Genomic DNA, 15,272 nt, shown 5'->3' on the forward strand with positions numbered 1-15,272 from the left:
GGGTTACTATTGAGTACAAACTCTTCACACGAGGAAAGTTCTAGATATTTTAGATTCCCTTATACGCCTACATCCATGTTTTTTGTCACTGGTAGTTACTTGAATGATGGATTACTAGCATTATTAGCATGCCACGTGTCAGTACACTATTCTTACCTTCCCAGAAGTTTCCTGAAACGGATGATGTTGTTCTTTACGTTTCCAACGACCTGGTTGATCACGCCGTCAAACTTTTTAACCAGTTGGAAAATCTCTTCGTAGTTGAACTCCTGTAGAGCGAAATAGTAAGCAAGAGCTTAACATTTGAGTGTTACAAAAATTCTTAATCTCATAATTGCATTCACAATGGATATTTCCCCTGTTTGCTTCAAATACAACATAAACATATATATATATATATATATATATATATATATATATATATATATATATATATATATATGCGTGTGTGTGTGTGTATGGATCAGGCAATAAATACTGAAGTTTCCGTTAAGTTTGTTTGAACCACTTTCAATTCGCCTGAAACGAAGTACTTTTAGTGGCCTTTAATCAGCACAACACGAATACATTGAAACGTCTCGATAAGCCTATACATATATCAAACTATTAAGAATTCTAAAAACGAAACCCATTACTGTCTAATCCAAGAAGAAAAATGTAATGTCTATTTATTTTCTTAGTAACATGCTTTTATTTCCATGTATGTAAATACTGGGCCCTATTGAAAACCAGTTTCTCTAAACTGAATAGGCTACCCAGGCGTTTGAAAATAAACAAACAAACAAACAAAAAACTGTCATACATGGAAAACGTTGAATTCGTATTCTGCCTGTCCCTTGAAGCAGACTCTGGCATCCAGGAATGTCCAGTCGATGCCGATGATCCCCACGTGTATCTTAGCATATGCGTGGTCCAGCACGTCGACATAGAACCCGCCCTTCAGCGGTTCTGGAAAGGGCAAGGTAGAGTTTTAGTTTCTGTCATAATTTTCTTTAATGTTAACGTATAGCCATTAAAGATGTTATTTTGTAATCTTTGTGCTAGCCTTTTAGATGGATCACAGAGCGATGTTAATACTTCTTCCAATACTGCATATAAAATTCAGACAGTCACAGTTTTACATTGTACAGTAAACGATTGGAAACAGAAATTATTTTAGATGAATGATTAGAAGATTACAATAGACTTTTATGCGTCTGCCTGTATTATTGCATGAGGCAATTTAGTACCCGGACTACCATTGTACTTTGAGTGTGTTGTTGTTATCTACATAAACTAGCAAACCAGTTCTCTCCCTCCCTCTCTCTATCTACATATCTATCTACCTCTATCTCTTTCTCTCCCATTTTCTCTCAATGTAGGTTACCTTTATTTGTGAATACTGTACTCACTCAAATCCAGTTCCATCTCGTTCCTGATGACCAGGCCCAAGGAGGCACCGATCTTCTCGGAGCCGATCCGCTTGTGCCAGTCCATGCTCGGCGTCTCCAGCTTAAAGTGGTGACCCTTAAACAGCTTTCCTAACTTTTCCACGGCCTCACTCAGACCTCTCTTTTCTCTTCTTTCTGCAATCGCCGTATAGTTCTGATACCTGGAAATGCACATTAGCCAAATCATCACTATTAGAACTGAACTGTAGAAAAATAATGATATAAACAAACTGATGGTATCGAAATGAGACGAGACAAGATTTCAAGAATTGATAAATGATACAACACATTACAAACATAACGACAGCAAAGGGTCCAAAATTATTTGCATACGTGTATCATTACAGAGAATACGAAATAAAACATATCTTTATATTTTCTGTAACAAGACTTGATCCTTCGTAACCCTACCTATGGTTGATTTGTTGCTGAGCCGTCCACAGATGGTTTGCCCGGGGATGTCCCAGGTAGTCCAGAGCGGCTGCGTACCGCACGTGGCCGTCAGGATCCTCTAGCGCCACGCGCAGGATCTCGTCTGCTGCCTGTTGTTAGATAGGATCAAAGGATTGGATTAGTACAGATCAACGTACCCTGCTGCTTTACCCATTTCTACTAGTTAAAAGGATATCAAGAAAAGTCACGATCCAACATTTTGTATTCATTTTGATTAATACAAAGGTACGCAGACATACTTCATTGTGTGAAACTCCATTCTTTCTTCCTCAAGTAATGAATTGAATTGAAATGCATTGTGATCAATTAGATGAAGACTTTGGCAGGGTGTTATTTACCTTCTGATGATCATAGCTTTTCAGCGCGGTCATGCTGGTCCTCTTCAGTACAGAAGGTGCGTCAGTACTGTTCATGTAGGACACCAGGTAGTCATAGGACCTGTCCATCCCGGCGTTCCCCAGGGCGCCCAGGATCGTGGCCTTTTCGTGCAGGTGACTGCTGTACTCCTCTTCTGTCAGCACGGATCGCAGCTGCCGGTGCTTCCACGGGTCTTTGGGGAACGGGATGTGAATTTGGGGCAAGGAAATAACCTTAATATGTTGAAGATTGCTTAGTTGAAGTTAATACATCCTTGCAAATGGTAGGGAGAGAGACAGGCAGATAGGCAGGGAGACAGAGAAAGATGGAGACACAGACAGCGAGACAGAAAGAGAGAGACAAAGGGATAAAAAGAAACAGACAGAGAGAAGCAGGGGCACAGAGACAGAGAGTGATAGAGAGAGTGGGGTAGAGATAGAAAGACAGACAGAGATAGAGATAGACAGAAAGAGACCGGCATAGATATATACAAATGTAGATGGGTAAATGTGAATCTACTTACCGTGAATTTCCACCATCCCGTGTAGCCTGTCTATGATGACGTCAGCCCGTGCAGGGTCGGTGGTGTGGATGTTTCCCGCCAGAGTCCCGAGCAGCAGGTGTGCCCGGGTCCAGACGTGCCGGCCGTCCTCCTCGTCTGGGGACAACAGCAAAATAGACTTGATGTTTGAATGTTCAACACCAACGAATTCTATATTACGGAACGAACCCATAACTTGTGATCTATGGCTTTGTAGGACAGAAAGTAAGTTAAACGTAATATAACTTATTGTAGTCTTGCAACCCCCACTGGTGCAAGCGTTCTCTGTATTTGTCAAAGAGGTGAACATTTCAGATTTTGCCAAAGATGAGACTTACCGTCAAACTTCATTTTCCATTTGAAGCACATGTTCTCCACCGTTTTCATAGTGATCTGTAAAAGAATCATAATTCATCAAACAATTAACGATTGGGGATCGTTGACATTATTAGAAGCATTAAGAATCTGAATCTCTGTATGTAAGAAAATAGACTGCTCTTATGGCCCAGTGCTTTTGCTTGGATATGATCATTGGCTTCCGTCCATCTGAAGAGACGATGGGTTTTGGTCATGGTCGACATCTGGAATTTGGTGGCCGATTCTGGAATGTCAGTCTCTGCCACTTCCTGTGGATGAACTGAACTACACACATCTCTGTATCTCAGGTGCGGGCGAACTGGTGGACGTGAACCACACTCGAGCTGGCCATATAGGATGTGATAACCAATGGATAAATCAACTTCTAACTGCACCTTCTAGATAGATGACATAACGCTTAAGATGAAGTACCTCAGGTGGCGGACGTTCCAGCCCGAAGAAATGAAACAGCGTCCTCAGGACCAGCTTCGCGTCCTTCTGCTGAGGCGTCAGCACCAGCTGGGTCAGCAGGGTGAGGGAGGCGTTGGTTGCCATGGCGCCGAGTGCGTCAGCAATTACGTCACGGTTCTCTATGTCGTCCTCTGATGTGGAGTTGGCCGGTATGAAGGTGTTGGCCACCTTGGTCAGGTTGTCAGACGACAGGTGATGCAGCGCCTCCACGATGTTGTGGAAACATGTGATCCTCTCCTGCGATTCTGTATCATTTAATGTTAGAGTTCCTGATTATGAACTTTTTAATGTCGTATGATGATCATGTCAATTCACAAAGAATCAAGGAAAGACGTGTTTACGCTATTAGATACCTTTAAAGTGCCTTAGATATGTTGCTAGTATTCTTGGCCACCGGTAAACGGAACGAATTGACTTGGTAATCAACAAAATGGGGATGGAGAGTAAAGGAAGTGGCACATGTGCAGGTCGACCACAAACAAGAAAGCGTAAAACTACCTCAGGTTAACTGAAACATTGTACATGCATTCGTCAGATATGAAATATAAGTTATTATAAGTGCTAACCTTTAGGCCTGACCGTTCTCATACAAGTCAGGTTACCGACGATGGTGTCTTCTTGGTCTTCCAGGGTCAGGATACGTTTGGGGGGCTTGAAAGCAAAGTTAAAGAGATGAAACAAGGACCAAGTATTCTACCTTCCACTTTTACATGATTGAATGTACGTTTCGCATAATTTAGCACAGAAGCGGACAAATATATAGTATTTCATAAGGTCGTGCTTACTGTCTCTAGGAACAGTTCTTTCGCGAAAAAAAATTCAAAAGAAAGCCAGTACATTGTGTCAGTTTCTTGATAAAGTGCCTTCTATTCATGTAATTAATAAGCGCATTCTAAGAGAGAAGGCTTCAGCCTACCTCATCAATGACGAGAGTACCATGTTTAAACCCCATAGGAACATCTTCGTAGCCGTCCGGTTGGTCGGCTGGTATGACCTGTAGGAGCTTCAGATGGCCATCGGACTCAGCTGTCATCAGCGGAAGGTCTGTGCAGCATATAAGATAGTATAAATGCGAGAAGGGGCTGCACGAGCAACCTCCATGGAGGAGCTCCACAGAGCTGACCTCCATGGAGGTTGCTCGTGCAGCCCCTATTGATAAATGCTGATGCTTGTATCGCATCGAACTGTTAGATGACCCCCATGGAGGTTGCTCGTGCAGCCCCTATTGATGAATGCTGATGCTTGTATCGCTTCGAACTGTTACATTGTAAGAATTAAAAGGGTATCGGAATTTGACAGTGACCTTTTGTCACCTAAATCTTAGGTGGATCGGGAAGGCCTATGTTCTCTTCGGGATAGGAGCTATCTGCGGGGTAAACTATGGCGCTCGATAGTAGTTTTATTCTAGATGCTAGATCTCAATGATTAACTCCAACCGCGTAAAAGTACTTAGTACTACTAAGTGCCTAGTTAATCCAAGAGATGTAGATCTCATTCAGCCCTGAAGAGAGACCACCCGGTGTACGGTAGACGTGATACCATGATTCCATACTTGTACTTACCGTAGTCCTCGTTCTGAAGCTTTTGCAGCTTCTCCGGATCCCCTGGTATGCCAGCATTGGGGTTATACCTGCAACGTTGAAGACTGGTTAGAATACCGTCCTATCCTTCTATTATGACCTTATGATCTTCGAAATTGAAATTCTGTGTCTCGTATTGGCAATAGACATGCTCCGTTCAAGTTTTAAAAGTAGCATTACAATTTGAACAAACTTACCCCGGGGTTGCTTGATTTGGTGAATAAAACATTTCCTTAATTTGGACCGTGTGAGGAACCTCGTGGTCCTTGTGGTAAATAATTTGCTGCAATCAGGAAAGAAATAACTGGTGACACTTCGGCAACTAAGCCCATGGCAGTCCTGTATGTCTTTCTATAAGTGTCGGGTTGATATCATATCATTAAATGTCATAAGCATCATGTTTGACTTATAGACCATTTACAACGATATAGAAATTGCTGTAACACTATATTGTATTGCAAAGGTTTCCATTTTATTTGCTGCTTTTATGCATGCTGCTTCCATCACATATTACTCTTACCTTCTCGTTCTTGGCTTTAGCGTTGCGGACCACGTGACCTTGTTTTGTCCTAGTGAACATAATTCCATCAGGAGTGACCTTGGCTACGTAGGAAAGGTCATCTTCGCCTGAAAATCATGAATATGAATATGTGAATTTGACTTTGTTAACAAGTTCATTTTATTTTGCAACTGATATTCTATAAACAAGACAAACTGATTTTTTGGAGGATAGGGTTCATACCTTCATGCCCTGTTTCTTTCACACTGTAGGCCCATGGTCTGGCACGAGTCATGGTCTTAAACAGACAGATAGAAAAACTGTAATAGCATTCAACAAAATAAATTGTACTGAATAGCATGTCATTTGTTTCATTAATGGCAGTGATATAGCGATAGTACATTATTCCAATTCGCAGTATTTTGGCAGTATTTGCTTCAGACTATTTTCGTTTCTTATTATCGCTTCCCTTGTGCGCAGAATGTTGAGAAACGACCAAAAAGGCGAACAATGCCCCTCACCTGAGGAGTAGTATGGAGGCGTGCAGACAGAAGTCCCACCAGGACCTTCTTCGTGCCCAGCACGTGATGATGTTCATCATGGGGATGGAACACGCGCACTACATCGCCGTTATTAGACACGGTGAAAAGAAACCTGGCAAGAGCACCAAAATATCATCACCATCATCGTACTTCCGGTTACACCGGTGAGGTACAATACATAGTACAGTTTAGCTACAAATAGAGATTGTCCATGTAAAAGGCGGAATTGCCTTTTATGACTGTCCAAAACATCTCTATACACAGGAGGAATTCATTGACATTTGCTCGTGACCGAGCATAAAGATTAAGCCTCAGTTGCTATTTGAGAGTGACGGTGTCTCATGTGACTACTCAAGCTCAGGCCTGTACGGAAAAGTCTAGGACAAATACAATGTAGTTATTTATGTGTTTTGACCAATGATAATCTTTACAACACTCTTTATAACAGGACAAACTAGTTAGAATTGCTATTACAGTTGCTATTCCTTCTCAAGATACAAACATCACCTAGGTGTAAAGCAGTACCTTTTAGAGTAGTCCAGGTCATCTAATACAGCTTGGTTTCCTGTGTGTCAATGAAAATGGCACAGGGTTACTCATAACGTGCAACTGATTTGCATACCTATAACACACTGGCAGACAATACAATTATATAATGCCGCCACATGTCGTCCAGCTGAGCACGTATATAATTTTTTTTAAATGTGTTTATTTGTAAATTCATGCCCGTGGGCTAATTGCAAGGGTACAGACAGTAACAAAGTAACAAGTGAGCTATCTTATGATTCTACATATTTTACTGGGAGGTTCAGTGACTTCTTCTTAGGAGGCAGTGGCTGATGAAAAGTCCCACGTTTTTAATTCTTAGTGGGTTTTGTGATTTTAACAGGAATGTAATTTTTGGAGGTCTACTAGCTGGTGAAAGGTTGGAAATATTGTTTTGATTTTGTCCAAAAGATTCAAACTTGTTTCTTTATATATACGAGTTTCTTTATATATACGAGTTGCAAATACATGATTGCTGTGTATGATTCCCAAATATGTACGGGGTGGGGTGGGGCGGGTTTGGTACGTTTCACACCGCACCGACGCGCACCGTATGAGGAAGTAATTACAGAACCAACGCCGAAGAGGTCAACTTTTTATGACCTAATTAAGCAATCTGCACATGGAGGCTATATTAATGTAATTACAGTATTTCAATAATGAAGTAAAGGATCCATCGGTGTTTCCTTACCATCTCTGTGTGCTATCTCTTGGTCCACGTTGTTCACTACCAGATCACAGATGGTGTTGTTTTCATCATCGTGCCGGAGAGGAATGATGCTGAACTAAACAAAAAAGATTGAGATGGTTGAAATTGAACGAAGTGTCTTAAATACTGAAACACTGCCGTAGAGGATATCGTGTTGTTATCCCCTGTGTCTAGGGCACAGTATTGGCAGGCGGGGCCTATCTTACATCTCTCACTGCCCTTTACCTCGCAAACAGAAGTCAGACAAATGCATTACGGGCCGAATAAAGACCCCGTCACAAATCATGAATTGAGCTCGTCCGACGTGTTTGCAAGCTCCAAATGGGCATTGTTGGCCAAAGAACGACCGACGTCCAGCCATGGCCATTACGCGGGCTTCAGACGATTTACAGCAGCTCGACTGACTTCGACTAAAACACTCACCTCGCTGGAGCAGAGAATGCTGACCATTTTCCAGAGTTTGCGTAATTTGCTGGTGGGGAATCTGATAATGCTAAAAAAATGTACTCAGGTAAATATGTATACCCTCTGACTGTAATTCTAAAACATTACTACTTACTGAAAATTACACTGCAGACACAGAGCACTTTTATCTCTGTTTGACTAGTGCACACAATCCGTTAAGCAGATATTGAAGTCTCTAACACTTCATTCAAGTCTCTAACACTTCATTCTACAATTATATAAGTTGCATCAAAAGCGTTTCAATGTTGTATCGGAACTGAAATTGTGATATTACGGTTGCAACCATTTTGTTGGACTCATCTGGGCTTCATACACAAATGCTCGTACGTCCGTCTGTCCCCAGAAGATGATTGGCACATATTCACAAAGTTTGCGCAATTTCCTAGCGCAATTTGTCGCAGTCCGGTAAGATACACGCTTTGCGTCTAGACCACCAAATAGCACTTTGGCGTTTATAAGTTTTCTCTGACTTTGTATTAGCCAATGACCTTTGATTCAGATAAGACGTAATCCGTTTGACTGACATGTTTGAACATGGAAAGTTGCTAGGGAAACGCGATGTCTAAAGTAACGAGTTTTCTCCAGACCATTTGTGCTTGTTTGATGTGTTGTATTGAGATTCCACAGTTCTCCAAATAATGGATTATGTCGTCGTCTTGGTAGCTATGCCTTGAACTCTGTTTGAATAATGGATTGACAGACTTATTTTACAAACACGGAAGGTTGCTAATAAAGGGGGGAAGACGGCTTTATACGGTGTTGACCATTAGTCATTTATTACGTGTAGGTTATGCGTAAAATTTCTCGTGATTTGGGTACAAACAAGCAATAGCTTATGGAACCATTTAACTTCTTTTATGGAAGGTGACTCATACATTATTCAAGAATGATTTGAATTATTACCTTTGCCAGAATGGCTAAGGTTATGTTTTCGGTTTGGTGGTGTGGTTCTCCCCGTTTGTGAGCAGCATAACTCGAGAGGACTTCGATGGATGCAGCTGATATTTGGTGGGTGGGTAGGGGTGTGGAAGACGAAGGTCGAGTTCGATAATGGGCCTCCTAGCGGCTTGCTAAGGTACTGCAGCAGGACCTGCATGCTTGATATCTCGCGTTCCGGACATGCTGCGGTCGTGATTTTTGAGCGTTAGGGAGCCCTTAAAGCAGGGAGTGATTGCTGCGAGTTTGGGCCCCCTAGTGGCTTTCATGGAAGTGCAGGCGCCGGTTTAATTGCAAACTTTTGTCTGCGGACAGCATAACTCGAGAAGACTTCGACGGATGCAGCTGGTATTTGGTGGGTGGGTAGGGGTCTGGGAAACGAAGGGGGAGTTCGATAATGGGCCCCCTAGCGGCTTCCCTTGGTACTGCAGCGCAACTTCCGGGTGTGTTTTTCCATCTTCTGAACATGGTATGGCCACGAGTTTTGGGTGTTAGATAGCTGTTGTGCTCAGGAGTTAGTGACATAAGTTTGGGCCCCCTAGCGGCTAGTGTAGGGATAGCAGGGGCATTCTTGTCGAAAACCTCTGAAGCAGTACAACCCCACTCCACCTTAGCAGCTGTCAGCACAGTTGAGGGGTTCCTGGTCCATGAATTGGACTGGCCTATGATCAGTCAGTACTGTGAGCAACCTGATATTTCAGAGGTGTAAAGGTCAGACCTTGCAAATGTGTTAGTTGACCCTTAGGCCATATGATCAACTTGGCAAGCCAAAATGATGGGCTTATGTACATAACAACGGTCTTAGTCTGTATTCTTCTCCTTCCTTTGAGTTTGAGAGGTAGGTACACTGACATCTCTCTTTTCACTACATGGTCTCAATTTGAGCTGTCCTTGCAGTAGTCTTTTAAAAGCCATTTTCAGTCTCAAAGCCTTCATGCATTCAAGTCTGTCTCCAAAGAGTCAGAACTTTGAAGCTTGAACTATGTAGAACATGTATCTTACCTTTTATATCATATGGTTGTGAGATTTGGGGCAGAGCTAATTCAGAAGACAATTGCCCAGCAGATATTACACGGAGGTGATTTTGTGGAAAATCTTTTGGGTGTACATAGAGATACAAGGAACATGAGGTAGTAGAGCAGAGCTTGGGACATTGTTCCCAATTGACTTACATATATTTAATGTACAGTCAAGTTGTGGCTACACTTCAAACATTCGGACTTTTCAACTCATCCCCTATTGTGAGTAGGCGCGTTATCACTCTGTCATCAAATTGAATATGAACTGATGAACAGCTGTAAGGAATTCAGGTTACAAGGCGTAAGGGAAATTTGAAACGATATCGGTTACTTTTTTCTATGGATGTCTGAATTCACAGTTAGACAATAAGTACATAATGTACATTGTTAAAAATGTGGTTGAAAGATATATATATCCAGATATGTTTTCATTGACTGTCTACAAAAAAGTAAAGAAGGTATTCTCCAGGGAATATTATATAAAATTTTCTAGATAAATATGTGGTATGGTGGGCTTTGTGCAAACTTAGAAGTAGTGCTTACCCCCTTGCAATTGTGACAGGGTGGTGGAAATGGTACTTGTTTCTCGATGCTTTAAGCTTGAGGGTGACTTCTGAACAGTTTCATACAACTAAAATGCACATTTGTGGAGTTATGGTTTTGGAGCTGAGGGGTTGCCGCACAAACCTGGACAATAGACTAAAACCACTGCGACAATTTTACCTTTGCCAGAATGGCTAAGGTTAGGTTTTGGATGTGTTTGTGTGTCTGTGTGTGTGTTAACAGCATAACTCGAGAAGCCTGGGATGGATCCTGATGATATTTGGTAGGTGGGTAGGGATCGGGAAACGAAGGTCAATTTGATAATGGACCCCCTAGCGGCTTGCTAAGGTACTGCAGCAGAAACTCAATTTTGGACGAAATAACTCTACAACATGTTGACGGATCGTCATGATTTTTGGTATGTAGATAGAATGAGTGATGACTTACATAATGAGATACGAATTATGCACATCAACAGCTCATTTGCATAATTAATTAGGAAAATTTATAAATCCACAGCATTCCATGATAGGACTTTCAAACTTGTCACATATGTAGCTGGGAAGGAGAGAAATATCTATAGATATCAATTATGCAAATGATGACCTCATTTGCATTATTAATGAGAAAATATGAACATGTTGACGGATCATCATGTTTTTTGGTATTTAGGTAGCGTAAGTGAAGACCTAAATAATGAGATACCAATTATGCAAATCAACAGCTAATTTGCCTAATCAATTAGGAAAAGTACAAAAACCCACTGCATTTCATTATAGTACTTTCATCAAAGTTGTCACATATGTAACTGAGAAAGAGGGAAGAGAGTAAGGGGTGTATTTTATTTAAGACTGAAAGAGAATAAGTCGAGAATGGATCAAAGGATCATCATGATTTTTGGTATGCTGATAGCTTAAGTAATGCTTGATACAATTTGATATCGATTAATGGTACCTTGGGATCTAATTTGCATAATCAATGTTGAAATTTTATAAACCAACTCCAAGCATATAATTATAAAGAAAATGAAATGAGTAACGCATTTGTCTACAGACATCATTCTACATAACAAACCTTGTTATTTGGCAAAGGTATGTGTTCGTGGAACTCTAGTTTTGATTGCGTTCATCTCAAAGCGAACTCATTTGATAATGAATGAACTTTCTGCGTTTTTTTGGTCAAGTGTCATGTGTACGTGATTTGATTTCCAAGATTAGTGTGCGATCAAGGAATGTTGTTTTGGAGAGTAAATATGACCTCTGGCATCACAAAGTTCACTTCAATGTCCGAATTCCACACCTCACGTCAACACAAGCACTTAACTTCACTTGGGTGCAATTTATGACTCTTGCAGATCTGAATAACAGCACGCGCCAAACAGTCGGTAGAACGATCGCGAGAACAAGACAGTGGGAATCAACGCCTGCATTTACGACTCGTATGGAAGGCTTGTGGCAGCCATTATACTCACAAATTGGGTCGTTTAATAACTTTAATAGCTTAAAAGCAGATGCACTTGGTCTAGAAAATGCAGATTGTGGTAACGGTTTTCCGTTTGGGAGTTGCGATATTGTTAGGGTTAATTCTCCTGGTCTGTACAGCCGTCACATTGGCACAAAGTCAGTGTGAATGGCACTGGAACGTCTGGAGCACCTGTAACGCGTCTTGTGAAGAGTCAGGCACGCAGACACGCACGGCTAGCGGCTGCGGCGCCCCGGGCGCTGAAACTCGGACCTGCCACCGCTTCTGCCGCAAGGACAGGGCGACACCTCGGACTACATCGTGCTCGTGTGCGGACGAGTTCTTAGATACATGCTCCTGTTGTGATCACTGTGAGTCTTCATGTTTGCAGATTGGATACATTTTTGCTGATCTTTCTATAAATATGAGGCTAATGTTTGTTTTAATGTAGTGTCAACAGAAATATTTACAAAGCTATTAGATTTTTTTGTGTGTAGCTAGGAGCTCAAATCATGTCCTGTAACTCTTGAACGACGTAATTTATGGCCACTAAATTTTTAGGAAATGATATAGACATAATATCTGTATGAGACATTTGACATTACGATGACCTAATATGACGTAATTATGACGTCATCAATTTGATTTTATTGGCCGGACCCATGAAAAAATTGTATTCTCGGAAAACTTCAAGTTTTGCTCCAAAAATGTAACAGCAATTTCAGATAACAAAGTGATAATGTTTGTTACGACCTCTGTTGCCAATAGCAACATCAATGACGTCAAAATGACGTCAAAAAATGACGCCATGCACATCTAAGATACCAGTTGGGCTCCGCCATATTGTATCCACCACCTTGAATTTTCAAAAATGCTTTTTTTTTGCAACAAATAATCACAGAAGGCAATGGAAATAGACTAAATACATTCATTTAGATGGTTTTTGAAGAAAAAATACTGAGATTAATTTTTGCCACGGAAGCTGTTTTACCTCGACTGGATTTAGCAGCTCCATATCAAGTTATTGCTTTTTAATGAGAACATTGACGTTTTGGCATGCAATGTTCAAATCAACATTTGTAACTATGCAACATCATACACAGTGTTGGAGACTGAATAGATAAAGGGACCTCTAGCAACAACTCACTGAAACAAATACCCATATTATGCAGATTACACAGACATACATACTCCAGACCAACCGTTTTCAAACTGATTGAACATTTTGCTTTAAATCTTGTATGTATATTTATTTATTGGATCCGTCACCCCACTGCTGTACTACTGCTTTATTTGATCTCACATTGTTTTGTCCTTTGTTTATTTTATTTTCAAATGTCCTAGTGGTAATGTTAATATTAGCTTTGCTAGAGTGCATTTACCACTGTGTCTTGTCTTATATGTATACCAATAAAAAAAAAAAACTCACTGGTACAATATATGCTTTCATCTCTTTATTTCTAACGTTTCTACAGGCTACTGGGAGAAAGTATTTCATACGGTGAAAGGAACTGGACAGACGGCCGTCGACGCCTGGAGTGCAGGCTCTGGTCAAAACGTCCGACATTATAAGAGTCCTTTAGTTCAGCAGTGGGGTTCGCTTGGCATCGGACGGGTAAGTTTGGCTTAGATTCATTTTTTCTACATTTTGTAACAAATGCTCAAATGTTAACGTGCTTGTTTTGTTTTACCCATCTTGACTACTACTTTTGACTTCGTTATTTCAAAGCTACAGAGGTGCCTTTCTTTTTCAAAAATTGATTTGCCATCCACCATTACAATAGCCAAGAAACATTCAGACTTCTTTTGGCAAATATGCCTTATTAACTTAGTTGCTTCACAGCCATATCCCATGACCACGATGGTTTTAGACACCAGGTCAACTATGTGTCACGAATACCTGGTTTATTTAATTGTTACGATAAAATATGATAACCAGTTTCGAGTTGAATACACAACTCAATGTCTGTCGTTACCGTTTTAGGTGAAGATCGTACTGGAGGCCTCCACTGGAGATGTGGAGTTGATATTCAATGGAGAAAACACAAACAAGTACAACTGGTTCTCCCTGTCTCGTCTGATCTCATCCCCATGGAGAGACATCTATACTGAACCTACCGACTTAGTTGGCAACTTCTTTTCGGTTGCAGGAGACGCTCCTTACTCACGGTAATGTTATTTGTTCGGCCTGATATCACTTCACTGCACATGTATAGATGAAGTCTTTCCCTTGTTAAATGCATGGATTATTTTGTTATTGTGGATCTTGCTTTCATAGACTGACATCCAGAAGACTGGCGAATGTTATAAAAGTTGTCCTTTTCAATTGTCAATTCAGAACATTCTTCATCAATCGGATCTACGGCGGCTGCGGTAGGGACGCTGGTTGGCTTGTGTTAGCCGAAGGAAATCATTGCGCATGGGAGCAGACTCCGAACTCGGAGCGTCCCTACATTTTATTTTCTCGGACAACTACGTACACAAACTGGAACGACAGTATGTGTTAGCTCTCATTTTACTGTCATAAAAACCTTAGGGTACCTAAGCAATTAAAAAAAAACTTAGGGTACGTAAATAATTAGGTGTAAATGTGAAACCAAAAGGAGCGTATTGTCATGGTATTCCTCGAAATCTTATAACCATGGTGGTAATCCAATCCAAATTATATATATGTATATATATAATATTATATATAGCAAAGCGCCCCCACAAAGATTATTAGTCGTACCTTCCAGTCATGATAATATATCATCCTAAAGACTGTTTAACAGTTGCATTTGCACTGCCGGTAAAATGTTGCATTCTCTAACTCTAAGGGAGTTTTCTCAACTACACCTTCTGATTGAACCTTTTATTTGCTTTGTGATCTAGTTTCAGGAAATGTCGGACGAGCCAATCGCATGGCCATCTACATCAAAATACGTAAGTCATACTCTTTTTATTCTTCATGGTTTATATCGACTACATTGAGTTGTACAATACTCTTAAAGAAGTTATTATTAATCATCATTGGGTGCTATTACGCAGTTGAACCAGGAATTCTCTTCATTATAATCAGCTGAATAGCCTGTAACAGACTGCTTAAGTAGCTCTTATAGCGGACACCGTGCTTTTGAGCTAATTAAATCTCAACCGAATTCCTCAAACAATTTATATGGTCCCAGGAATTTCAGCACAGTGTTTTCTACGCGGAAAGGTATGAACTTGTTTTGCCCCTACCTGCGCCTTTGTGACCACCTGGCTGACATCATGCACGACTGTGGAGGCCCTGTAGTCATAGTCGTACCGGGATCCCGGCTTGTAGTTCACCAGACTTGCAGACGACGCGGTCCCGAGGACTGTAGCGAGCAGCCACGGCCACAG

The 15,272-nt window shown here is 41.0% G+C and overlaps 1 protein-coding gene and 1 long non-coding RNA gene across 2 annotated transcripts in view; both read right to left on the reverse strand.

Moving 5' to 3' along the window:
* The window catches only part of LOC118431351, a 1,930-nt gene extending 988 nt beyond the window's left edge, over nt 1-942 (reverse strand). The window contains exons 1-2 of the long non-coding RNA XR_004832970.1: nt 803-942; nt 157-269 (exon numbers count right to left, since the gene is read on the reverse strand). This is a non-coding gene — a long non-coding RNA (uncharacterized LOC118431351). The remainder of the gene's footprint in view (nt 1-156; nt 270-802) is intronic.
* Nucleotides 943-1,368: 426 nt separating this feature from the next.
* Nucleotides 1,369-2,721, reverse strand: LOC118431571. The gene is made up of 4 exons (XM_035842812.1): nt 2,716-2,721; nt 2,222-2,473; nt 1,842-1,972; nt 1,369-1,591 (listed from the first exon to the last, which is right to left on the reverse strand). Exons 1-4 carry the CDS (start codon nt 2,719-2,721, stop codon nt 1,369-1,371), a joined length of 612 nt encoding a protein of 203 aa, XP_035698705.1.
* Between the last annotated feature and the right edge of the window lie 12,551 nt (nt 2,722-15,272).

The sequence above is a fragment of the Branchiostoma floridae genome, chromosome 15 (genome assembly GCF_000003815.2).
Source record: "Branchiostoma floridae strain S238N-H82 chromosome 15, Bfl_VNyyK, whole genome shotgun sequence".
Taxonomy (NCBI): Eukaryota; Metazoa; Chordata; class Leptocardii; order Amphioxiformes; family Branchiostomatidae; genus Branchiostoma; species Branchiostoma floridae.

Coding starts and splice junctions, on each gene's coding strand:
- LOC118431571 (XM_035842812.1), bottom strand. Junction 1,973..2,221: donor AAAGCTATGATCATCAGAAG/GTAAATAACACC, acceptor ATCTAACAACAG/GCAGCAGACGAGATCCTGCG. Junction 1,592..1,841: donor CAGCAACAAATCAACCATAG/GTAGGGTTACGA, acceptor GTGCATTTCCAG/GTATCAGAACTATACGGCGA.